The 26363-nt window shown below is 40.2% G+C and overlaps 1 protein-coding gene and 1 long non-coding RNA gene across 2 annotated transcripts; both read right to left on the bottom strand.

Moving 5' to 3' along the window:
• Positions 1 to 1377: 1377 nt before the first annotated feature.
• Positions 1378 to 5446, bottom strand: LOC110722439 (nucleoplasmin-like protein ANO39). Its single transcript, XM_021901711.1, has 6 exons — positions 5197 to 5446; positions 3373 to 3456; positions 2740 to 3082; positions 2393 to 2619; positions 1612 to 1825; positions 1378 to 1437 (listed from the first exon to the last, which is right to left on the bottom strand). Exons 2-6 carry the CDS (start codon positions 3450 to 3452, stop codon positions 1378 to 1380), a joined length of 924 nt encoding a protein of 307 aa, XP_021757403.1. The 5' UTR covers positions 3453 to 3456; positions 5197 to 5446.
• A 2818-nt stretch (positions 5447 to 8264) lies between these two features.
• On the bottom strand, positions 8265 to 25585 carry LOC110722372. Its single transcript, XR_002511578.1, has 3 exons — positions 25233 to 25585; positions 13926 to 13958; positions 8265 to 8520 (listed from the first exon to the last, which is right to left on the bottom strand). It is a non-coding gene; the product is annotated as an uncharacterized LOC110722372 (long non-coding RNA).
• Positions 25586 to 26363: the final 778 nt, after the last annotated feature.

Here is a 26363-nt window from a genome sequence, read left to right as displayed (position 1 = left end):
AACTAATTTAGAACATAATCATATAATTTAGAACATAAGCATGTGATTTAAGCGCATGTTTTAGAACATAAAAAAGTACTTTAAAACATAAGCATCTAATATAGAACATAAGTATAATTTGGAAATTAAGCATGTACATGTGAAATTACCAACTGTCGGTGACTTTGGTGACCTTGTTTCCTCGAATTTCTTCCATGCCTTATCCATAACCATATCCAATTCTTCAATAAATGTCGGTTCATCGAAGACATTTTGATCTTGGCTGAGTATAGAAGGGCTTTTCTTTTCTTCTTGGTTCACGAATGTCTATAAAATAAGAAATTATAATTTAGAACATAATATGCATAATATTTATATAAATTTATTATACTTTAGAACATAAGCTGAAAATACTTTAGAACACAACCAGAAAATACTTTAGAACATAATTATAATACCTTTGTTGTGTACTTGCACCATATGTTGTCTATGAGATGTTGCATTTTTCCTGTTGTTTCTTCCTCAACAAAAAGATCTTTTGCTTGTTCTAACATGCCATACATCTCTTTAACATTCGAGGCAAGTGTTTTTGCCAAATCTCCAAATTTGCTCAAAAAGCCCTTCATTAGAACACACAAATATTTTAGAACATAAAGGACATAACATGGATAATTTAACAGAAAAGGATTAAATGGAGCATAAAATATAATTTACAATATAAACTAAATCATACCATCATGTCATTTCGAGAAGTTGTAGAACTAGAACCTATTGATGATTTTTCCATTCTCTTCTCTTTTTCCTTTTGTTTTGGTTGTTTCTTTTTTCCTTTTGGTGCCTTCTAGTATATAAATTATAAAATTTAGAAAACAACAACATAAAGTGTAGTGTTTAAACATAAACATATACAAATATCATACCACAATTGATTCCATTCTTTCCAAGAGTTTTCCATATCCAAATCCATGATCTTTTTCAAACTTATATCTCACTTGAATCCTTTCCTTTGTCCACACCGAAATTAGTGGACATTTTCTTGGTTTTTCTAACCCTCCTCTTTGTAGACGATCAAAATAGAATACCTATTTAGTACATGTTAAGAATTAATTAGAATATTTTTCACACATTTTCAACATAACAAGAATAATATATATACATAATGGTAAGAATTTAAAACTTACCATTAGAAAAGGTAAAGGACCTGTAAAGTAAGAATTTCCCTTCTTCCATACACTTACAGAATCTTTCAAGTGCTCAATCACAAATGTGCACCAATCCAATTCAGCAATTTTCTTTACATCCATACAACTATACAAGAATTTAATGTATAGTTGTGGGTTGTTTGTTGATCGAATGCAACAATTGACAACACATACCACAAAGTTCCAAAGAAATTCATCAGAAACTGATTTTTCCTTCTTCAATTCTGTCAATCAATCTCTTGTTGGTTGGACTTCCCTTTTAGAGGTAAAAAAAAACATATAAATTAAAACCTATGGAGATAATAGATCTATTTTAAAGCAAAAAACACTTTAGAACATAAGCAAAGCACTTTAAAACATACAATTTATAACATAAAATTCATACTTTAGAACATAAAATTTAAAACGTAACCACATTATATCATCATACTTTTTTGAGGCCAAACTTGCTTCTCCAAGCTTTTAGAAACTTGCTCCATTTCAGATTTGACTCATCATTTGGTTGCTCAATCCTTTTGCCTCCCAATGGCAACCCATAAGCCAAATGAACATCAATTGCCTCCAAAAAGATTTCTTGTTTTCTCTTTGGTAACATCAAACAACATCTCTCCGTGTCAAAATTCGTAACCAAGTTTTCTGTCAACCTAGAATTATAATGAAAAATGTAAGATTTAAAGCACAATACAGCTATATTTAGAATATAATAGTCAATCTTTAGAACATAGAAGATTAAAACATTTAGTATAATATTTAAACTCTTGAACATAATTTAGAACATTATATAATAAAAAAAGTCTATTTTAGAACATAATAAACATACATTAGAACATAACAAAAAATTAATTTAGAACATTAGTGTATAGCAATTCAAACATGAGAGTTCATAATTTTAGAATACAAGAAGTAACTTTAAAACATAAGTAATTTACAACATAATCATATTATTTAGAACATATGCACATAATGTAGAACATAATCATACAATTTAGAACATATGCACATAATTTAGAACATAGCTAATTTCGAACATAATCATATTATTTAGAACATATGCACAAAATTTAGAGCATAACTAATTTAGAACATAATCTTATAATTTAGAACATTAGTGTATAGCAATTCAAACATGACAAATCATAATTTTGAACATAACATTGATAATACTTATGATTTTAGAATATGATTTTCGAACATAACATTCTACTACTTACGTAGAATTAATATGGATTGGTAAATCCAATTCCAAAAAGCCTCCAAAACCAATGTTCCGAATAGCTTGCTTTTGTTTTTCCGAAAGATTTATCAACACATCCTTCATGAATTGAGTAGGAGGTACTCTTTGATAAGGTTGCCTCTTAACTAGTTTATCTTGCTCATTAGCTTCTACTACTTGGACATCCTCACCATCTTCTTCTTTTTCAATCTTTCTTTTCTTCTTCTTCACATCCTCACCATGAATAGATAAACATAATTAGAACATAGATAAGCAAAATTAGAACATAAGCGTGCACTTTAGAACATAAAAATAAAGATTGTAAAGATTAAAGAGTATTATTACCTGAGTTTGATTTTTTTTATTGATTTTTTGTTCCTCCTCACTATCATCTTCCATCTCCTCTTTTTCATCTTTCTCTTTCATCTTTACATCACCCTTATTATCATCCTCACCATCATCTTTACTATCATTATTCTTGTCATCATCCTCTACATTATTACCCTCTTCTTCTTTTTGATCTTTTCCTTCTTCTTGATCTTTTTCTCTTCCTTCCTTTTTTTGCAATTTTCGAGGTGGTTGAAGCCTTGTTGGAAGTTTTCTATGTCTTATAGCAACACTTTTACTTTCAATATGCTTCTCAAATTCCGATCTATCAATTACTTCCGCTTCAACGTTTTCAACTTTCCTTTAAAAACAATTAAAAATAATTAGAATACAACTAACATTAAATAGAGTGCAAATATAAAGGAATAAGATGAACATAAACTATAATGGATACATATTAGAACATAATACAAATCTTCAGAACATAAGAGAAAATTTTAGAACATAATGGAAAACTTTAGAACATAATGGAAAACTTTAGAACATAATACAAATCTTTAGAACTTAAGGGAAAACTTTAGAACATATTGGAAAACTTTAGAACAAAATTTAAAACATAATAGGTAAAGTTTAGAACATTAGTTTAGTTACCTTTTTCTTACATAAGTAATTTCTTCTTCTTGTATATTAGTAACTCCTCCTTCTGATTTTGCTTCATTTTGGCCTTGCATTTTGCTGCAATTTTAAGAAATAAAAAACATTAGTAACATTCCAACATTATTATTATATTTTTGAACATAGGAATAATTTAAAATATGCTGAAAAATAGTTTAGAACATGCTAAAAAAGAGTTTAGAACATGCTGGAGAGTGAAAAACCCAAAATAGAATGAGTAAACTAGAAATTTAAAAGACAAATGAAACAGAAACATGATAAGGTTTGATTGAGTTTATTTTCAGCCCATGTTCTAAATTATTTCAACCTATGTTATAATTTTTTCCTATGTTCCAAATTTTTCTACCTATGTTCTAAAGTTTATTTTCAGCCCTGCAATCACAAGTTCACTACCAACAACCCCTAACCAATTAGCTGCTGCTGCATAAATCAACCACCACACTACAACCCCTACAAACAGGGGCAATCGCACCAACATCACCAATTTTGAAAAAAAGTTTGTGAATTGGGCATGACAGAATTTTATATTGTACACTATATCTGATTGTTCTGCAAAACCTTTCAGAACTAATTAATCTTCAGTCTGACATCTGACAAATGTTTTACATTATTAAATCAAATCCCATGTAAATGTAATTTCATCTTCTCAGGCTTCTCTGTTATTTTGTCCATTTTATAGCTAAAAACCAAATCCTACTAAATTAATAGATTATGTAATACTAAGTACTGTAAGGACTTAGAGGGTCAGAGCCCACATTTTTGGTGTAGTGGGAGAGGGTTTTATACTTTTACAGTTTTTATTTACTCTACGAAGTACTATATGCATTGTTCTTTTAGGTTAGCCAGGCTAGCCGCTATCGAAAAAATCAGCAAAAATCGAACACTAAATTCGAACTATAGATCCAGAAAAATAAGAAAAAATAGAACATAGAGAATAAGCCAGATTTGCTTTTAGACATGACTAATTGATGCAAGCAGAATAAGTAATGCCAAGTTGTTCAAGCTATGCTTGCTCATTAATCTTCATACCACCATATGACAACAATAGCCACCATCCATACCACCATATGCAACAAAATCTTCATACAAACATGGCTTCTCCTCTCAATGACAACAATAGCCACCAAATCAAGGCAACATGTACAGCAATCCCGGTCACTCGTATTGTGTCCATTGGTAATCCAAAAGATGACTCAGACTCACTACTCATCAAACTCAAAGTCGATTTCAAGCCATTAAATAACATTGACGGAAGAGTGTTATCACACATATCCATCAACAACAAATACCAGATACATATCCATCAACAAGAAAAAAAACAGTGATTTTAAGAAATACTGGACATTCATATTCATAGCTATAATTTCACTTACTAACGAAATCGAGCATTTAGCAGACATTTTAAAAAAAAACGCAAATATCAACTCACGAAATATCAAAAACAAATCAAAAAAACCATAAAAATCGAAAACAGAAAAACCATTAAAATCGAAAAAATCATCGAAAAATCGAACTAAAAAAACATAAAAACGCAAATATCAAATCACGAAATCGCAAAATCAAATCAAATAGTCGGAAAACATAAAATCGCAAAAATCAAAACAATAAATCGCAAAATGTACTTGAACAACATGCTAAGTTCATGGAAATTTGAACAAAATCGAAAAAAAAAAACGCAAAATCAAATCAAAAAATCGGAAAACATAAAATCGCAAAAAGCAAACCAAAAAATCGCAAAATCTACTTGAACAACATGCTAAGTTCATGGAAATTTGAACAAAATCGAAAAAAAAAACATACCTGAGTCGAAAATCCTTCAAATTGCAATTTCTATGGAGATTTTTGGGGGTTTGCAAAAGAGAATGAGATGAGCACGAAGAGAGAGAAAGTTAGAGGAGAGAGAAAATTTTGATCGGGTGGTAGGGCCGTAGGGGGTATGAGGAAAAATACGTGTTTTAATCTTAACCGTCTAAATTACCTTAATCCTACGGCTGAGATTGGTTCTTATATAACTAGGGTTCTTATATAAGGAGGGGTTCTTACCGGATCCCTCCCCCATATATATATATATGTATATATATATATATATATATATATATATATATATATATATATATATATATGATTATATATATATATATATGTGTATATACATACATATATATATATATATATGATTATATATATATATATGTATATACATACATATATAGATTATATATATATATGTATATACATACATATATATATATATATATATATATATATATATACATATAGATATATACATATGTATATATATATATATGTGTATATATATATATATAATACAAAAGATAGTACATAATTTGGTATCCATACCAAACAAAAGCTATGTTAGAGTGGATCTTTGCTAGACTAAAGCTAAGCTACGCAATGGCCTGGGTACCCTAGCCTGCTCCACCACTACCCGGGTCGTCCCTTGGGTCTCGATGCTGAGGATGAATGGTGGAACATGAGTCGTTGTTGGTGAAACGACTCATCATCTCATCCATAATCTCCTTATATCTCCTCTCTATTTCAGCCATTCGGGAGTCAATTCGGCTTTGCATCTCGACTTCCATTTGAGTTTGGAGAGCTTGAACCCTAAGTTCCATCTGATGTTGCATTTGAGAAATGATAGACGGCGTGTATTGCTATGAAGAACGGGAAGCTCGACCCATCCGGTTGCCATAGTAGAGCTCTGCACTTTGGCCAAGTCCCTTCACACGACCCTTCTTATTGCGCCCACCCACCATCTCCCAGTACAACTCATTGGGACTCTTCTGAATCCTGTGACTCCTTGTTTCTTCGAGCTTCTTATGGTAGGTCTCCTACAAAATATTGAAGATAATAAAAAAAATTGTTAAAAAAACAACCAACAATAAAAGGTAAGGTTTCTTATTCTTGATTATTCAAGCTAATTTTGCCTATATGGCTGAAATTTAAGGTGTTTTCAATCAAATGGACTCGTTCTTTCTTCTAACATTCCAAATTCAATTACTTATAGGAGCCTATCGATAGAAATCAAGAAAAAAAACACATAAGTCACTTTACGACCCTTATTCATCCAAATTCAAGCAAATTTGGCCTATATGGCTTAAACCATGCCTATTTTCTATGTTTTCAATCAAATGAACTCGTTCTTTCTTCTAGAATTCCAATATCAATTAATTTTAGGTTCCTATGGATAGAAGTTTAGAAAAATAAGCACATATGTCAATTTACGACCCTTATTCATCCAAAATCATTCAAATTTGGCCTATATGGCTAAAACCATGCCTATTTTCTATGTTTTCAATCAAATGAACTCGTTCTTTCTTCTAGCATTCCAATATCAATTACTTTTAGGTGCCTATGGATAGAAATTAAGAAAAATGAGCACATATGTCAAATTACGACCCTTATTCATCCTTAATCATCCAAATTTGGCCTGTATGGCTAAAACCATGCCTATTTTCTATGTTTTCAATCAAATGAACTCGTTCTGTCTTCTATCATTCCAATATCAATTACTTTTAGGTTCCTATGGATAGAAATTAAGAAAAATAAGCACATATGTCAATTTACGACCCTTATTCATCCAAAATCATCCAAATTTGACCTATATGGCTAAAACCATGCCTATTTTCTATGTTTTCAATCAACTGAACTCGTTCTTTATTCTAACATTCCAATATCAATTACTTTTAGGTTCTTATGGATAGAAATTAATAAAAATAAGCACATATGTCAATTTACAACCGTTATTCATCCAAAATCATCCAAATTTGGCCTATATGGCTAAAACCATGCCTATTTTCTATGTTTTCAATCAAATGAACTTGTTCTTTCTTCTAGCATTCCAATATCAATTACTTTTAGGTTCCTATGGATAGAAATTAAGAAAAATGATCACATAAGTCACTTTACGACCCTAATTCATCCACATTCATTCAAATAAGCATATAATGAGTTCTACTTTGTTAATTTTCCATATATCAAGTCATATAATAAGTTTTTACCACAATCCTTTTGGCTTTGGTGTTGGCAGACACTTGGCCTTTTCCAGGCACTTCCTTGAAGTGTGTCTTCAAGAAAAGATCATGGGCATTTGGTAATTGGCCTTGGTTTTGTGCTGCCTTTAAATATACATGCAGAAAATCAATGATAACATGTTAGCCCATAAAAGTTCATTAATACACAAATGACTTAGTTGTTACTCGGCATATTTTAGGAACCTTTTCATCCTTTTAGCATGTTGTACAGCTGACATGGAACAATTCGCATCATGGCTTCGTGGACAAAAGTTCTTCTTGTTTTGTTCCGACCGCTTCTTATATTCTGGATCAGTGGCAACAATTCGCATCATGGCTTCGTGGACATCTTTATTAAGCCATTTTGGTTTGACACCATTCAACCTCTTTGTGATGTGGTAGAACGTATCACGTAGGCTATTTTCAAACTTGAATTCGAAAGTTTGCTTCACATGGTCGTTTAACTCAGGTGCCCACTTGAATTTTTTCTGCAAATCAAGAAAATGTCTTTATTAGAAATTCAACTCCATCAATATACTTTATAAAACATATTTTATGTTAGGTTAAAGTTATCATACGCAGAACAAGTTCCAAAATTGCTCTCTCGAATCTTCATCAACCTCTCCATAATTCTTCCAAGGCTCAACATAGTAGCCGGTTAACGTGTCGGAGAGCACATTATTCACCGGCTTATCATCAAACCTATAATAAAGGATAAATATTCATGTAAGTAGATAATCAACAAAAAGTGAACAAAACATGGTAAAAGTAATGCAAATTCACTTTCTCAAAATAAATAGGAATTTAAGGATATTTCATTACAAATACATAAGCACCAAAGTGTGGAAGGGTCCAACTCCAGCAAGTCATTAGGTTGCGGGTCCTGTAGCTCCTGTTGCTCTTGCTCCTGTTGCCTTTGTACATGCCTATGAATCTGTCTCCGATTGATGATTTCTTGAGAGGCCCCCAAATCATGTGCCTCCTCTTCCTCCATTGACTCATCCTCGTCATCACGTACAACCTGAGATTTCCCCTTAGTCTTTCTCCTCTTGGACGATTCTCCTTTATTTCCTCCTCCCATGATGACCACCTGAAAAAATTGTTAGTACCATGATCACACATTGTAATTTCATAAATTAGATCCATATTACATAAAAAAATAAAATGAGAAAAAATATGTAATGCAATATTACAACTCCGAGTAGTCATTAAAAACTAAAAATTCGAAGACAATAGTTAAAGGAGTAACTACATATTCTCCTCTTCATTACTCTTATCACTACTACCACTATCATTATTACTATCACTAGTGTCATCTAAAAATACATCAATGTCCTCTTCTTCGTCACTATTACTGGAGTCAATGCTATCTTCTTCTTCTTCTTCATCGCTTGAGATAGCAAAGCCATCGTCATCATCATCATCACTATCAAGTTCATAGTCTGGAATGTCAGTTGGTGGACAAAGTGTTGCATGTACTTGTGGTGAAGGAGCCTGCAAAAACTCTAAATCCACCGGAGCATCAATCACCGACCTTGCTTGAGTTCTAAATACAGCCCACCATTGAACCCGATCACGTTTAAGGCTAGGGTAAGATGCATAATACACTTGAGACACTTGGTAAGATAAGATAAATGGATCATACTTGGGATATTTCTTAGTATGATTTACTTCGACAAGCTTGTATTGTTCATGAATGTTCATTCCTTTACCACAATCCATCCAATTACAACTAAACAAAATAGTCTTGTACTCTTTTTCGGGACCGGTGTAGACAAGTTCAATTATGTCGTTTAAAATGCCAAAGTACACTCCACCGTCCTCACTTGAGACACAAACCCCATAATTTATCGTAGATTTGTGTTTGCCATAGGACTGTGTGTGGAAATTAAAGCCACCGACAAATATCTGGTTCCAAGTTCAAACACACTTGAAAGGCCTCATAGACAATGCTCGCACGACATCAGAACTTGGTTTCTGTTCCCTCACCTATAACCGTTACGAATACAAATGTCACACTAATTGAAATGAAATATATTGTATTATCACAAGTTATTCGATATGCAATGTTCAAAAAGTATTATCACCTTGTGATAAAACCAATCAGAGAATTCACTTTCGCATTTCTCCATGACATCTTCTCGACGCAAATAAGTTCGAGTACTAAGAATGTAGTCCTCAAACTGCCTAATAGATTAATGACACATGATTAATCATTGCAGCAATTATATTAAATTTAAGGGGTTTTCAAAAGTTTATCCTAAACATATATACCTTTTCGTATTCACCAAGAATGTCGGTATTTCTTAAAACGAACAAATGAGCGCGTTCGAGTTCCTTATCATCTAAATACCGAGTTTTACCCGCATTTGACACACGACCCTTATCCACCGTGAACAGCTCTGGGATTTCATCGTTGTTATCCGTGGATTCCACATCAACATTCACATTTCGACCTAGATCTCGTGTTTTTGTGTCAACTGAGGGCTGAAAGTAATTGGAGCAGAAGTTTAATATCTCTTCAGTGAGATAAGTGTTGCATATGGAACCTTCAACACGATCCTTATTACCAATTTTTCGTTTCAGGTGATTGAGGAACCTGTAATTATTTTTATATAGCCGTAGAAGTATAAGTAACCCTAAGCAATAAAAGAGATGTAATTAATAGTTGAGAAAGGGCCTTTGATTTACCTTTTGAAAGGATACATCCACCGATATTGAACAGGTCCACATAACTTGCCCTCATATGGCAAATGAATTGGTAAATGCTCCATGGAGTTGAAGAAAGATGGAGGGAAAACCTTCTCAAGCTTGCACAAGATCTTTGCTATGTTTTTTTCCAATCGCTCCATGTCGCTAACTGTAATTGTGTAGCAACATAAATCGCGAAAGAATTGGCTTATCTCTGTAATTGCATTCCATATATGTCTAGGGAGCAATTCTCTCAAAGCAGTGGGCAACAACCTCTCTGTGAACACGTGACAATCATGGCTTTTCATTCCATGTAACTTACCTGCTTGCAAATCAATGCATCTGCTCAAATTGGAAGCGTAACCATCAGGAAACCGCAGCTGTTTGACCCACTCACACAAAACCTTTCTCTGAGCCTTGTCAAGAGCAAATGGAGCCTTTGGCATGAATTCTTTTCCTCTATCATCCTCTTGAAGATGTAGCTGGGGTCGTTTACAGTATTTGGCAATGTCATTCCGAGCTGATGGCGTGTCACAAGATAGCTTTTTCACGTCCATTATAGTGTGAATCAACTGATCAAAAAAGTTCTTTTCAACGTGCATGACATCTAAGTTGTGACGAACAAGCAGATGTTTCCAATATGAAAGGTCCCACAGAGTGCTTTGCTTGAACCACCCTTTTTTTGCATTCTTGAGACGTTTCATTGCCTCGGGGCCATCCGTTGCCTTCGGGAGGTTTTTCACACATTCCCAGAGTTCTCCTGACATGATGTGAGGTGGTGAACCTTTTTTGACTTTTTTTTACAAAATGCAGTTTTACTATTTCGAAAAGGATGATTTGTCGGAAGGAATTGACGATGGCAATCAAACCAAGAAACCTTACCACCATGTTCAAGCCAAAATGCTTTGATTTTCTCCATGCAATATGGCCAAGCCTTCTTACCGGCTGTGGTCCAACTAGATAACATACCATAAGCCGGGAAGTCACTAACGGTCCATAGGATGGTTGTTCAAAGATTGAAATTCTGTTTTCTCGAAATATCGCAAGTATTTGCCCCTAGTTCCCACAACTTTTTCAACTTGTGTATGAGTGGTTGCATGTAAACATCCAAGTTTCCCCTTAGGGTTTTTAGGACCAGGAACAAGTAACGAAAGAAACATGAACTGTCGTTTCATACACATTGACGGAGGCAAGCTATAAGGGGTCAAAATGACAGGCCAACAAGAATATTGTCCCCCAAACTGACCATGTGGAGCAAATCCATCAGTACATAGGCCAAGTCGAACATTACGAGGTTCAGAGGCAAACTCAGGAAAGGAACTATCAAGGTGTTTCCACACTTCACTGTCGCTAGGGTGTGCCATTGTGCCTTGAACTCGAGGATTTTTAGCATGCCATGTCATTTCCTCAGAAATGTTTTTAGTTGCAAAAAGCCTTTGCAACCTAGGTGTGATAGGGAAATAAAATAGAACATTCAAAGGCACTAAGCTACCTTTAGAAGTCTTCTTGTATCGTTCCCTGCCACACACCCTACATGTAGATAATTGAGCATCATCTTTTCAAAACAGTATACATCCTTTTGGGCATGCATGAATCTTTTCATGGGGCAGCTCTAACCCCTTAACAATTTTCTTGACCTCATAGAATGTCTCGGCCATGTGGTTGTTGTTAGGAATCGCTTCATTAACCAAAGAAGCAAATCCATCAACACATCTGTGCGGCAAATTATACTCGCACTTTAGGCTAGTGATTCTAGAAGCCATCTCTAACACAAACAATGAACTCCCTTCGTATAACGGTTGTTCAGAAGCCCTTAACAAATCAAAAAATGGCTTAGCTTGTGCATTAGGCTACTCCTCTAATGAAACAACTGCCTCTTCGGAATGCCCTTGATCTTGAGACCGACCAAATGCATCCAAAACAATTTCACGATATTCATTTGACTTCCTTCCACGAGTTCCCAGAAACCCTTCCCCATGACACATCCACTCATAGTAATTAGGTAAAAACCACTGCGATACAAATGAAGTTTAACCGTATCCACATCCCAAAGACGTTTGTTTTTTCATTTAAAACATGGACACCTAACTTCATTCGAGTTGCTACTCTCGGGATGATCTTTCACATATTTAAGGAATTTATCTACCCCCTTCAAGAACTCAGGATTAATAGAATTCCCAACCTTCCTTTCGTACATCCAGCTACGTTCTTTTCGTTTCATGATTACAAGTTCTACACAACTAACACATATGCCATTAATCACATTAGTCACAAAGCACAATATATATTCATTATAGATCAAAGTGTTATGGAAATGCAAATGAGAAGATAAATGATTTCCAAGGATCCTTATCACTCCAACCTAACCAATCCTTGTACGTTCAATCTCACTAGTGAATGAATGCCAGGATTTCAATTCTATGGAAAATCCGGCAGCATTTCCCTACAGTTCTCCAAGTACACAATATAGGCGATTAGAAACACCTATATATGTACCTAGAGAACATTGTAGAGAAATGACAAGCAAGGATCTTCCTTAGAATTAAATAAAAAGGAATACATTCACCACCTAAGTGAGAATAAACGTACAAGGACAGTCCCAACCAGGGACTATTCAAGACATACTCCTAATGTGTATGCCTTGAACGGGTATCTAGGCATATGATTATGCAAATGATTTATTTAAAAATATTAAAACTAAATTAACATACAAAATATTATACAAATATATCATAATTAAATTTAACATAAACAAACATATCATAAAACCATAACATTAATATAAACAAATCAAACCAAACAAAAACAAACTAAACTAACATATCATTATATTAAATCTAGTAACATGCATTATATAAAATAAAACTTAAGTAAGAAACATTATATTAAACTAAACAAAACTAATTTGGATTGTAATGAACTAAAGTAATCTAACATACATCATACTAAACAAAACGAACAAAACCTAAGTAAAGTTTCATAATTTTAAACTAATCAAATATACTTTAGTAAAACTAAACTAAATTAAACCGCATTATATTAAAATAAAATAAACTAAACTAACATGCTTACAAAAAAGTAAACTAAACTAAACTAACATCTTTTATATAATTGCAGAGTGATTCAACCACAAGTCCACAACCCTTTAAAAAGCCAATTCTCAAATCTCATGCATTTGAGTTTCTTTTTCTTTTTTTTTTCCTCAACTATAACCTCCAATTAAATAACTACCACTTTTTTTTCCTTTTTTTCCTAATAACTTACACATCTTATATACCATTTTTCAAGTTTTCAACTGCTCCCATACTTCGCCATTTCCATTCCACCAACCCAACTGCAATCAAATTGTTGATAAATGTCTGCATCTCTGTTTAAATACTAATAATAATAATAATAATAATAATAACAATAATAATAATAATAATAATAATACTCATGGCAGAGAAAGAGTAACGTTGTTTTTAGTATTGTAACTCATGTGTCTCTCAAAATTTCACATCCAATATCTCATGAAAGAGAACAAAACCACCATATATACTTTTCACAAAAATACTACAAACCCACTAACTTTTAACATAAAAAAAAATTTAGTGAAGAAAACCCCATCATACTCTCACAGAAACACTACAAATCCACTAATTTTAAATATAAAAAATTAAGTGTAATTTACTTAAAAAAAAAAATAAACTAAACTAAACTAAAATACATTATATTAGAATAAACTTAACTAAACTAAGTTATGTTAAGCGAAACCAAACCAAACTAACATAAATACATTATATTAGGGTTTGTAATGTGACTAACCTTTAGATCTGCACTTCTTTTTGACAATTAAACCTGATTAGGGGATTTTTATCCACCAAGCGCCGTTTGACAAGTGGACCAACCAGGTTCCGCCACGCGTCCTCCACGGACCACTTAAGACACGCCACGTGTCCACCCATGCCAAATGGGACAACCGGCCATCAAGGCCCATTTCAGTCTAGAAGCCCGTTCGGCCCTAGGTTTACCTTAAACCTAGAGAGTTGCACGCTTCCCAAGGCTATAAATACTCGATTAATCCTCATTAATCAGGGACCGAATAATTGACAGAACACACTAATAACCGGCTGATCTCGCTAGCAAAGCAGATTACCTACATTAAATACTCTCACCTGGAGAGACCTTATTACTTTAATTTCTGTATTAATTACTCCTTAATCAGGTACTAACTTGACCGTTGGAGGCGGAGCTCTCAGGAGTCTCCGTTATTTTGCAGGTACAGGCGTCCGGTTCCAGTCTCGGAATTGTAACTCTCCCGCAGGAAATCAGAAAACCCCGAAACATTTGGCGCCGTCTGTGGGGAGAGTACTTCAGAGATGGCATCCAAGTCTGTACCGACCCCAGAAGAGAGGCGTCCCCTAGACGACCCTCAAGTTCAGTCGGACCATGATACCGAAAGTGAATTTGAAGTTGAAACTCATACAGCTCCAGACGGGACCCTAAGGGCCCGCCGTACCCGTCATACTGAAATAAGGGAACGGGAGTATCTTCAAACAGGAAGCGAGCCAGCAGGCGCACCGCTTGCTCGGCAACAGCCGACTGATGGGTCTGCTCCGATCACAAGGAACGAACTCATGACCTTCATGAGGGGATTCAAGGGAGAGATCCAAGAGTTGATCAATAAAAAACCGCCTGCTTCAGTCAAAGAGCAGGCGGCCAAAAAACCTTCCACTTCACTGAAGAGGAAGCCAGTTCAAGGGCGAGAGGCGACTCCCCATCCTAAATCTAAGAAGCGGGAGCCGTCTGCTCTTGATTTCACAAAACTCCGTTATCCTACGGGAAATAGGAAACCGGTTCGTCATATTCAGGCGGATGGGTCAAAGCAAACGTTCACAGATGCTCGGCACCTGCTAGAGCAGAAGAAGAGTGACCGATTATCAGAGTCGGCTTCTACTTCAAATTTTCAGGACAGTTTGCGAAATGCCTCGATGAGGCCAACTCAGTCGTACCATGAGAATCAGTCAGGCGGCACCTCCCGTCAGTCTGGCTTTCATAGTGCGCAGGCGGTACCAAATTTGCCATTTGTGCCGCAACAACAATATTTTATGCAGCCACCTCCATTTGGTGGACCTGCAGCAAAAAACGTCCAACCTATGGACTGGCAGCTACGGCTGCTTAGACTTGGTGAACAGCCGTCGGCCTTCTCCAAGGAAATTACTGAAGCCGCTCAGCCGGCCAAAGTAAAAAATGTTTTAGTAGGCGCCTATGATGGCACTACTAACCCAGAAGACCATCTGATGGCATTCACCAACCTGATGTACCTTCAAGGGTTGGATGATCCCACTTGGTGCAAGTGTTTCCCAGCAACTCTCAAGGGAATTGCACAGCAATGGTTCGGCAACCTGCCGACTGGTTGTGTAAACAGTTTCAGGACGCTTGCTTACTTATTTGCCTCCAACTTTGCAATGAACATCCCTGCGAAGAAAACGACCCTTGATTTGGGAACAATTCAGCAGGGTGAAAAGGAGGGGCTTCGTTCCTACATCAGGCGGTTCAACCTGATGAGAATACAGATTCAAGGGTTACCGGATGAGGTAGCTTATACTGACTTTTTTAGAGGTCTCAAAGACGGGTCTACCTTCAAATTTGATTTAGTTCGAAAAAGGGTGGCGACTCTTCAAGAGGCCTTGATTGAAGCAGAAGCCTATATACAGGCGACTGATCTGTGTACAATGAAACAGTCGGACGGGAAGAGGTTCGACAATAGAGAAGGACGACAGAAACAGTCGTCCAACAAAGATGAAAAAAGAAAAGGGGTCTGGGCGGCTGATTCCTCTAAACAGCCGGCCAAGAAGAAAAAGGAATTCAAACCATACTCCCCAAAGTATGTGTTTAACAAGGATAACCAGTTTATCCTAAAAGAAATAAAGGGACGGCTCTCAATTGAGAAACCGCTCCCCATGAAGGGTTCTGCGAGCAACCGGAACCAAGACAAAATCTGTGCTTATCATGATGACATTGGTCATCACACCAATGACTGCATTAGTCTCATGCGGTACCTAGACCGCTTGGCTGATCAAGGTGATCTTGACACTTATGTCAAGAAATCTACGGGGAATACTTCCTCAAAAAAGCAGTCGGCCAAAAAGAATCAACAGGCCGACAGTTCCGATACAGATGATGCAGTCGTCTACACCATTGCAGGCGGCTTCTCAGGAGGCGGCCCCACTATTAGGGGCAACAAAGATAATATAAGGCGGATAGATGTAAATTCCGTTCACCAAGAACGACCGTCCAAATATACATTTCCTGAGATTGTCATCACTGAAGAGGATCTAGGAGGAATAAGGGGGCCGCATGACGACCCTCTCGTTATTGAATGTAAAGTGGCCAACCAGAGAGTTGGTCGAATCCTCATAGATACTGGGAGCTCTTCAGATCTCATCAGCAGCAAATGTCTGTCAAAACTGAAATATCAGACGGACTGCATACATCCGGCCTCCCACCCTTTAATAGGGTTTGGAGGAGGAGTCGTCCACCCACTGGGACGAGTTGATCTACCTGTCCGCCTGGGCGAAAAAGGGGAAGGACGACACATGGTAGTCCGATTCCTAGTTGTAGAGGAACTCTCTGCCTACAACATGATTCTGGGTCGCCCAACCCTGAATAGTGCCAAGGCTGTTATAATCCCGTCACTTATGCTGCTTAAGTTTGAAAGGGACAATGGAACAGTCGGCTCCCTAAGGGGAGATCAGAGGATGGCCCGAGAGTGCTATCTCTCGGATGTCAAACCCACTGCTAAGGCCACTGGGTCAAGTGGAGAAAAAACAGACCTTGACAATGTCAAGGAAAGTGCGCCTGTTCAAGAAACAGGCGACAGAAAAAGAAAGGCGTCCCAGACAGAGTCCGCCAGAAAGGCAAGAAAATAGCAATCATTGGCAGAGGACCGGCCGGATGAGTTCCGCCCTCAGCCGGCTGGTGAGCATACGGACCTGATATTAGACGACTCCCGCCCTGACCGAACAGTCAAAGTTGGGACGACTGCTCTGAGAAACCTTGGTGATGACTTTCACAACCTGTTGAAAGAATACAAGGACATCTTTGCATTTGAAGTCCATGAAATGCCAGGCATTAGTCCTGATCTGGCAGTACACAAACTCGCTGTGGATCCGAAAAAGAAGCCGGTACGGCAAAAGAAGCGGAACCATGGTGAAGAAAGAGGTCAGGCGGCCGCCGCCGAAGTCAAAAAATTACTTGATGCAGGGTTCATTCGGCAATGTTACTTCCCAGATTGGGTTGCAAATGTGGTACTTGTTAAAAAGCCGAATGGCACCTGGCGAATGTGTGTAGATTACACAGACTTGAACAAGGCGTGCCCCAAAGACAGTTACCCTCTGCCCAAAATTGATAACCTGGTCGACTCAACAGCCGGCCATGCCTTGATGAGTTTTATGGACGCCTATTCTGGTTTTCATCAAATTCCTTTGTGGAAGAAAGATCAGGAGAAGACGGCCTTCGTCACTGATCAGGGATTATACTGTTATACGGTCATGCCGTTTGGTCTTAAGAATGCCCCGGCTACATTCCAACGAATGATAAACACAGTGTTCTTTGATCAGATTGGGAGAAACGTCGAGGCATACATTGATGATATGATTGTTAAGACTAAACTTCAGAAAGATCATCTGACGGACCTCCGAGAAACTTTCGCCACACTCAGGCGGCACCATGTCATGCTCAATCCCAAGAAATGTGTATTTGGAGTTGAGTCTGGGAAATTTCTCGGATTCCTTATCAACCAGAGAGGAATAGAGGCGAACCCTGAGAAGGTACAGGCGGTCGTTGACATGCAGTCGCCTCGTACCGTCCGAGAGGTTCAGAAGTTAACAGGTTGTCTGGCGGCCTTGGGAAGATTTCTAAGCCGATCAGGCGACAAATGCCTATACTTTTTCCAGGCAATTAAGAAAAAGGCAAGGTTTGAATGGGGGCCGGATGCTGAGGCCGCCTTCCAGAAATTAAAGGTTCACTTGCATTCCTTGCCAAGGCTGGTCAGCCCTTTGCCCAAAGAAAATCTCTACATGTACCTGGCCGTCTCTGATCATGCGTTAAGCGCGGTGCTCCTTGCTGAAAGGGACGGCTGTCAACTTCCGGTCTACTTTGTCAGTCACGTACTGAAAAATGCCGAGTTGAGGTATCCCCTAGTGGAGAAATTTGGTCTTGCACCCTTCATGGCTGTTAAAAAATTGAAGCCCTACTTTCTGGCACATGCAGTCGTCGTGTATACCGACCAACCGATCAAACGGCCCCTTACCACCATGGAGTCCTCCGGACGAATGATCAAATGGGCCATAGAAATGCAGAGTCTCGAAGTTACTTTCGAGCCTAGAAAAGCAGTGAAGGGGCAAGCCTTTGCTGACTTTATTGTAGAGATGACTCGTCCTCCTGACTCTCAAGTTCCAGACCAAGTCTGGAAGGTATATGTGGACGGAAGCTCTACTTCAAACGGTTGTGGAGCAGGCGTCGTATGTCAATCTCCAGAGGGCGACAGGTTCGAGTATGCTCTACGCTTCAGTTTCCAGGCTTCAAACAATGAGGCAGAATATGAAGCTTTACTAGCCGGGATCCGCATGTGTAAGGCGGCCGGGGCAAGGAAAATAGACGCCTGTTCTGATTCACAACTGATAGTGAGTCAGTACAATGGCGAATACGAAGCAACACATCCGGCCATGATCAAATATTTACAGGCGGTCCGACAAGCAGTCGGCTCCCTTGAGGATTTCCATCTGATCCAAGTACCGAGATCAGAAAACAACCAGGCAGATGCACTCTCGAAATTAGCATCAGCCGCCTCCTCCGATACTCCTCGAACTGTGTTTTGGGAAGTAATGGAGAAGAGAAGCATCGAGGAAAATCCTATTGGAATTCTAGACAGAAGCTCAACCTGGATGGATTCAATCAGGGCATATCTGACAAACGGTACACTGCCGGATGATCCTCAACAGGCGGCATCACTGAAAAAACGAGCCTCCTGTTTTGAAATGATACAGGGGGAACTGCACAAGAGGGGGCACCTTCAACCCTTCTTAAAGTGTGTTACTCCTGAAAAGGGACGAGAGATACTAGATGATCTTCACTCTGGTTTCTGTGCTTCCCATATAGGTGGTAGGATGCTTGCTCAAAGGGCAAGGCGGCAGGGCTACTTTTGGCCTACTTTGGAAGCAGATGCAATGGAGATGGTGAAAAAATGTGACAAGTGCCAAAGGTTTGGCAAATTAATTCACCGTCCGGCTACTGACCTCACTACCATTCACAGCCCACTACCGTTTGCTAAGTGGGGCATGGACATTCTGGGTCCATATACGCCTGCTACAGGCGGCAGAAGGTATATACTTGTTGCCGTTGACTACTTCACTAAATGGGTAGAGGCGGAGGCTGTAAAGGGAATCAAGACGAAAGATGTAATTTCATTCATTTGGAAAAACGTCATCACTCGGTTCGGGGTTCCCATGTCTATGGTTTTTGATAATGGTCCCCAATTTGAGACGCCTGTTCTCAAAAGCTGGTTGGGAGACCAAGGAATTGGACATTACTTTGCATCTGTCGGCCGTCCACAAGCAAACGGCCAGGTAGAAGCCTTTAATAAAATCATCTCAGACGGTCTCAAGAAAAAAATTGAACGAGCAGGCGGCCTATGGGCAGATGAACTACCACATGTTCTTTGGGCCATTAGGACGACTGAAAAAGGGGCGACTGGAGAAACTCCATTCCTCCTAACTTATGGTGCAGAAGCTGTTCTTCCAATAGAACACTACGAGCCGACTCTTCGAGTAATGCTATATGACGAAGAGGCAAACTGGGAAGCTATGCGCCTGGCATTAGACTCACTTCCTGAAAAGAGGGGCAATGCTGTTTTGCGCCATGAAATCTACCGCCTGAGAATGACTAGATCATACAACAAAAAAGTGCACAGGCGTCCACTCAAAGTAGGGGACTTTGTACTTAGAAAAATGGAAGCAGTTGGTAGGGCTAACGAGTCTGGCAAACTAACTCCCAACTGGGAAGGACCCTACCGAATCTATGCGGAAGTCAGGGACGGTACCTACCGTCTGGAAACACCAGACGGACAACCGTTGCCTCGAACTTGGAATGTAGATAACCTTAAGAAATATTTCTTTTGAATGATGTAAAGTAAAGAGCTACTTAATAAAGTTGGCACTTACTATTCAATTTTGTATTACGAGGGGCATGCCGTCTGTACCTTTACAGTCGGCTACTCTCCATTGAGTTTTTTCACTCTATCTTCAGAGGGGCATGCCGTCTGTACCTTTACAGTCGGCTACTCTCCATTGAGTTTTTTCACTCTATCTTCAGAGGGGCATGCCGTCTGTTCCTTTACAGTCGGCTACTCTCCATTGAGTTTTTTCACTCTATCATCAGAGGGGCATGCCGTCTGTACCTTTACAGTCGGCTACTCTCCATTGAGTATTTTACTCACAATACTTAGCTAAAAAGATTAGGGCCTGGCCGACCCTGTGCCTAACAGGCGGCTACCCTTCTTTGACGACTGTCCCTATACGACTGTCCCAAAGGGCAACCACGTAGCCGTTTTTGAGACAAGGATAACTCTATCACTAACCAAACCAGTGGTAGCAGTTGACATCTGAGTCAGATGACCGCCTGTATTACTTGGGATAAATGCAGGGGGTACCTATTGAGTTAATAGCCAACAAACATTGGCGAATCAAGGGGTCTAGCCGGCCTACGCCGCCTGGTACCTCTACTTCTCAAACAAAAGTGACGGCGACTGAAGTAACTCCAAAGTTAACTCATAGTCACTCCTTCAAATTTGGTATGGAACCTAAAAAGTTTGAGTCGTCCGCCTGTTTTATACAAACAAGGACACTCGAACCCCTATTCCTACTGGATAACCTATTGAGTAAATAGCCAACAAACATTGGTAAATCAAGGGGTCTAGCCGGCCTACGCCGCCTGATACCTTTACTACTCAATCAAGATTGTGACGAAGACTAAGTAACTCCTATGTTAACTTAATAGTCACTCAAACTTAGTACTGAGCCTAAAAGGTACGAGTCGTCCACTTGTTTTTAATAAACAAAGGCTCTCAACCAATACTCTTGCTAGGTTAACAAATAACAAATTAGAGGCCAACATTGGCAATAAAGGGAAACAACCGGTACCCGCCGCTTGTTTTCCTACTTAAATTCCTTGGCTACTTGGTAATTCTATTTACTTGGTCAAATTGAATAAAGAGTTCGAATACCGATTGATTAAATGGCCGACTGATCATCTATCCTGGAAACAGACAACCAGTCGTCCAGGGGCATAGGCGGCATACTTACTATTTGTACCTGTCTTAACGTTCGGCCATACACAACAGTCTGTCTAGTGAGCAAATTTCAAATACTTAGACAAATTTGAACAAAAACAAAAAATTTGATTAAAATGAGCCGGCCATAAAAGACCAGCAGAATATTCAAAACCCCGGCCCCCTGGCCGGGTAATTACAAAGCAAACGGCACGCAGGCCGTGAAAAGAAAAAATATACTTAAAGCTTAAGAAGGGGGCAGTACAGTATCAGCAGCAGCCGCCTGGTCAGCACTCTTCTTGCTGGACTCGGCCTTCGCTGCATCATCTTTTGATGCCTTTCCCCCAAGTGGCACAAGCGCCACAACAGGCTCTTCCTCCTCCAACGCAACGTCCATCGCCTCTTCTTCAGCAGCCGCCAGGATCTGTTGATTATATATTTCCGAACACTGGCGGTACGTTCTTTCCCATGAGGCAAAGTCGGCACTGGGGAACAGTCGTTCCCAGGTCATGCGTTGGATTTGGGCGGAGTCTTCCACCATCTCCCGGACGAGCTCTTGTTTCTCTTGCTCGGCCTTGTCCGAGAGCTCTTGGGTAAGACTCTTCTCCTGGTTCACCAGGCGTTCTTTTACGTTAGCCAAAGATTTCTCCATGGCTTCGTAAGAGTGCATTTTCTGACGAAGGGGCTTCAGCTCGGCTTTAAGTTTGGTGACGGTCCCTTCCAGCTCGTCAACCTTCTTTTGGGCCGCCTCTAGCTGAGCCCGAACAGCGGCGGTCGCCTGCGCCTGATAATAAAGAAGATCAATGGTCAGTACTTCATTTTGGGCAATTTGAAACATTGCTTTATCACAGCTGGAGGCGGCCATAGCCTTTGCGGCCTTTACCTCTTTGTTTTTCCGATCAATCGGCTTACGAAGGCTGTTGACTCGGAGCAGGGCCTAAGTACAAGGAAAAACAGGCGTCAGTTTCCAATCAAAAGGGTTAACAGGCGTCCTGGAACTTCAAAAGGGTATACCTCAGCTAGGATCCCCGAAATTCCATCGAGGTCAAGGGTGCCGGCACCCTTGACCGCCTCCCTGTCAGAGGGAGGAACTACTTTAACCATTGACTTGGCTACCTCAACCAAGTCAAGTCCCTGGGGGCCGGCTGCATTAAGCAGAAGGAAAAACAAGTTAGACCTAATCAAGAAGGAAGCAAGAGTGAGTTTTTACAAGCAAGTGTCCATACATCTAGGCGGCCCCGCCTGGGTTTTTGAAGAAGTGGCCGGCTGCTTCTCAGCCGCCACTGTTTTCCTGGAAGACCCAGGAGAGCTTGCAACAGTCGTTCTCCGGGCCTTGGGGTCCGGCTGTTGCGAGGAAGAAGCCCTTGGAGTGCCAGACTGAAAACAAAAAGAGTTAGTATATGCATAATACAACTTAAAGGGGAAGTTTTCAAAGCTTACCAAGGGTGCCTCCTTGCTGGGGGAGTCGGCGTACGACTGCTTCATTAGCGAAACCCGCAGCATGGCCGCCGCAGTCTTAGATGCTGTTATTTTACTCATGGCGTCGGCTGAAAGAAATAAACAGCAAAGTTAGTAAAAATCCCAAGTAAACAAGGCGTGAGAAAACAGAGTATTCGTCAGGCCGGCTACCTCTAGAGCACCGACTGCCGAGGCCACAGGCGGCCAAGAAGTACTCATCATAGAGCCACTTGAAGCTCGGGACGCAGTGTAGGGGTACTTGCTCTCGTACCCCTGAAGTAGAGTTCACCCTAGTCTCTACTTTGAAGAGTCCTTTGTCTAGGATCTCTCTTTTAGCCTTTGGGGGAACAGGCGGCATGCTGCGGCCGCCTGCAAGAAGAGGCGGATCCCTGTTCCACTTGTTAAAACGTTTGTTCAGCTCCGTGTCTGAACTCTCGATAATAAGGAAGGTGTTCCGCCAATCCTTCCATTTGTTTGCCTTACCTCTCGTCATGAGGTAACCCCTGTGGCTTGTTAGTTGATACCAGCCGGTACCTCCCGACTTAGGGGTCCGGCTGAGATAGTTCATGTGGGCGAAAGCCTCAAAACTTGGCTCCACCCCGTTCAGTTCGCACCCGGCCACATAGCCGAGTACGTTTACCCAAGAGTTGGGGGCTAACTGCCATAACCCCAGATCATACCCATCTAAAATCCGCTGAACAGCCGGATGTAATGGGAAGCGCAGACCAGCTTTGATGGCCGCCACATAGCAGCCAAAACAGCCGTCACCATAGCTGGTACCAGCCGGCCAGACGACAGTATCTTCTGGATCCGGCACAAACAGTAAATACTCCGGGCTCATTTTGTGGTTAGCAATAAAGCTCGCCACGTTGTCTCGCATGGTTGCGATCCGGCCCCGGGGCACCCTGCAGTAGTAGGGGGTGTTTTCCTCTCTGTAAGAGGCGGACGGCTCTGCCCAATTATCCCCCTTCTCCACTGCATGGGAACTTCTCGCCTCTTGTAGGCGGTTATGTTTTTCTTCTGAGTCAGAAGAACTATGGTCAGAAGAGCTGGAATCGGACTCGTCCCCTGACGAGTCCGAAGAGGACGACTCCTCCCCTCTCCTAGAGGGGCCCGCCTCCTCTCCCTTAGAAGGAGCAGAAGGTAAATTAGACATGTCCACGGTTAGATGAGAAGGGAACACCTTGGTCCCTCTCTCAGAACTGTCAGCTTGACAGTCGCCTCGTTCCACATCTGGCGCCTGGTCAGATGTTTCGCTAAGGAGTACCCTTTGGGAGGAGCCGTCTGAGTTTGATATTCTAGCAGTCTTTTTTGTTCTGGCCATCACGTTCTGCATAGACACAGATTCAGTTGGACTTTGTATAAAGGGCAAAGAGGGGTCCAGAAAAGGGGAGGCGGCACTCCTAGTCCTAGATTCAGCCGTCCCCGGTGACCGGCTGATCACTAACTTAGGGCGTGTCGTGTGCTTCCATGGTGCCATTTCAAAAAATAAAAAGAAAATTAAGAGTAAGAGAACTGAGTTACCTGAACGGATGACAGTTGATGAAGTCCTGAAAGTTCGGGTCAGTCCGCTTGTCAGAACAGGCGGTAGGCAGAAAATGTCCGAAAATGTCAGAGCAAGTTCAGGGGTCCGAATGTTCTCGCAAAAATTCTCAAATGTGAAAATGACCGAAGTCAGCACTTCCTTTTATAGGCAAAATGAGAAGGCGAAGGGTCGCCTCCGAATTCAAATTTGGGCGGGAGAGTCTCCCGGCCGTCTGCAAGGTGACACCTGTAACGGGTCGTCGCCTGTCACCGTGCGACACCTGTCACAGGCGACACGTGACCAGTCGCGTGCCACCTGTGAGGGGCAAATGATTAGGGGATTTTTATCCACCAAGCGCCGTTTGACAAGTGGACCAACCAGGTTCCGCCACGCGTCCTCCACGGACCACTTAAGACACGCCACGTGTCCACCCATGCCAAATGGGACAACCGGCCATCAAGGCCCATTTCAGTCTAGAAGCCCGTTCGGCCCTAGGTTTACCTTAAACCTAGAGAGTTGCACGCTTCCCAAGGCTATAAATACTCGATTAATCCTCATTAATCAGGGACCGAATAATTGACAGAACACACTAATAACCGGCTGATCTCGCTAGCAAAGCAGATTACCTACATTAAATACTCTCACCTGGAGAGACCTTATTACTTTAATTTCTGTATTAATTACTCCTTAATCAGGTACTAACTTGACCGTTGGAGGCGGAGCTCTCAGGAGTCTCCGTTATTTTGCAGGTACAGGCGTCCGGTTCCAGTCTCGGAATTGTAACTCTCCCGCAGGACATCAGAAAACCCCGAAACAAAACCATCTAATTGTACAAATCCTACAAAATATTAAAAAAATAAATTAAATAAATAAGGGTTTATTATTAAACAAAAATAAATAAAAGTGGGGAAAACTGACCTAGACGCGGCACCGGCAACAACAAGCAGCCACGGCGAGGGAAGGGAGGAGGCCGGAGGCTGCGGTTGTGGTGGTCTAAAAGTCAAATTTGAAAGTAATTAAAAAAACAAAAACGAAAACCAAAAAAAAAAGTTGTAAACTTACCTAGACGCGGCGCCGGCAACAAGCACCGTCAACGGAGGCTCGACGGGAAACCGCCGTTGTATTTCTCTTTCTCCTTCTCATCCTCTTTTTCTTTCTCCTTCTCGTCCTCTTTCTCCCTTACATAGTCGGCGCTGTGTGGGTCTTCGTCGACGGCGGATGCGTGACGGACGGCGGCGAAGGCGTGACGGACAGCGGCGAACGCGTGACGGACGGCGGCGAACGCGTGACGGACGGCGGCGGATGAGTGGTCCCCTTTTCCTCTTTCCCTTTCTCTTTCTCTCACCTTCTCTTTCTTCTGAGCGTTCCTGACTTCCAACGACTATTTCCCCCTTTTTTGTTAGGGTAAATGAAGTTGGGTAATTTAAAAAAAAAACAAGTTTTTCCGACAGAAATTTCCGTCGTAATTCCTTTTCCCGACGGAATATTCCGTCGCAAACCTATTTTCGATGAAAAATTCCGTCGGAAAAAGGAAATTATGACGAAAAATATTTCGGTAAAAAATATTACGACGGAAAATTCATCGAAACAATTGAAATTCGTCGAAAACTTGTAATGGAATAAGTTCCGTCGGAATTTTTGAATGTTGCGACGGAAAAATAGGTCCGTCGGAACCGATCCGTTGCTATTTAGCCTATTTCTAGTAGTGTTTGTGGCCGTGATATCGGGGGGATTCTCCTCAGGCGGTCCCACCATGAAGGGTATTAAGTAAAACGCTTGGAACTGAGGAAAGGTGATGTAGGCGGACGCTGTGAAGGCTGAACCTTTCCCTAAAGTAACCGTGTCTGAAGCTGACCGGGGGGAGGTCAAAGCCCTGCACAATGACCCTATGGTGTTTATTATGAAGATGGCCAATTTAAAGGTGGGCCGAATACTGATAGATACGGGCAGC

Source organism: Chenopodium quinoa, unplaced genomic scaffold (genome assembly GCF_001683475.1).
Source record: "Chenopodium quinoa cultivar QQ74 unplaced genomic scaffold, ASM168347v1, whole genome shotgun sequence".
Lineage (NCBI taxonomy): Eukaryota > Viridiplantae > Streptophyta > Magnoliopsida > Caryophyllales > Amaranthaceae > Chenopodium > Chenopodium quinoa.
This window is presented reverse-complemented; position numbering and strand designations above follow the sequence as displayed.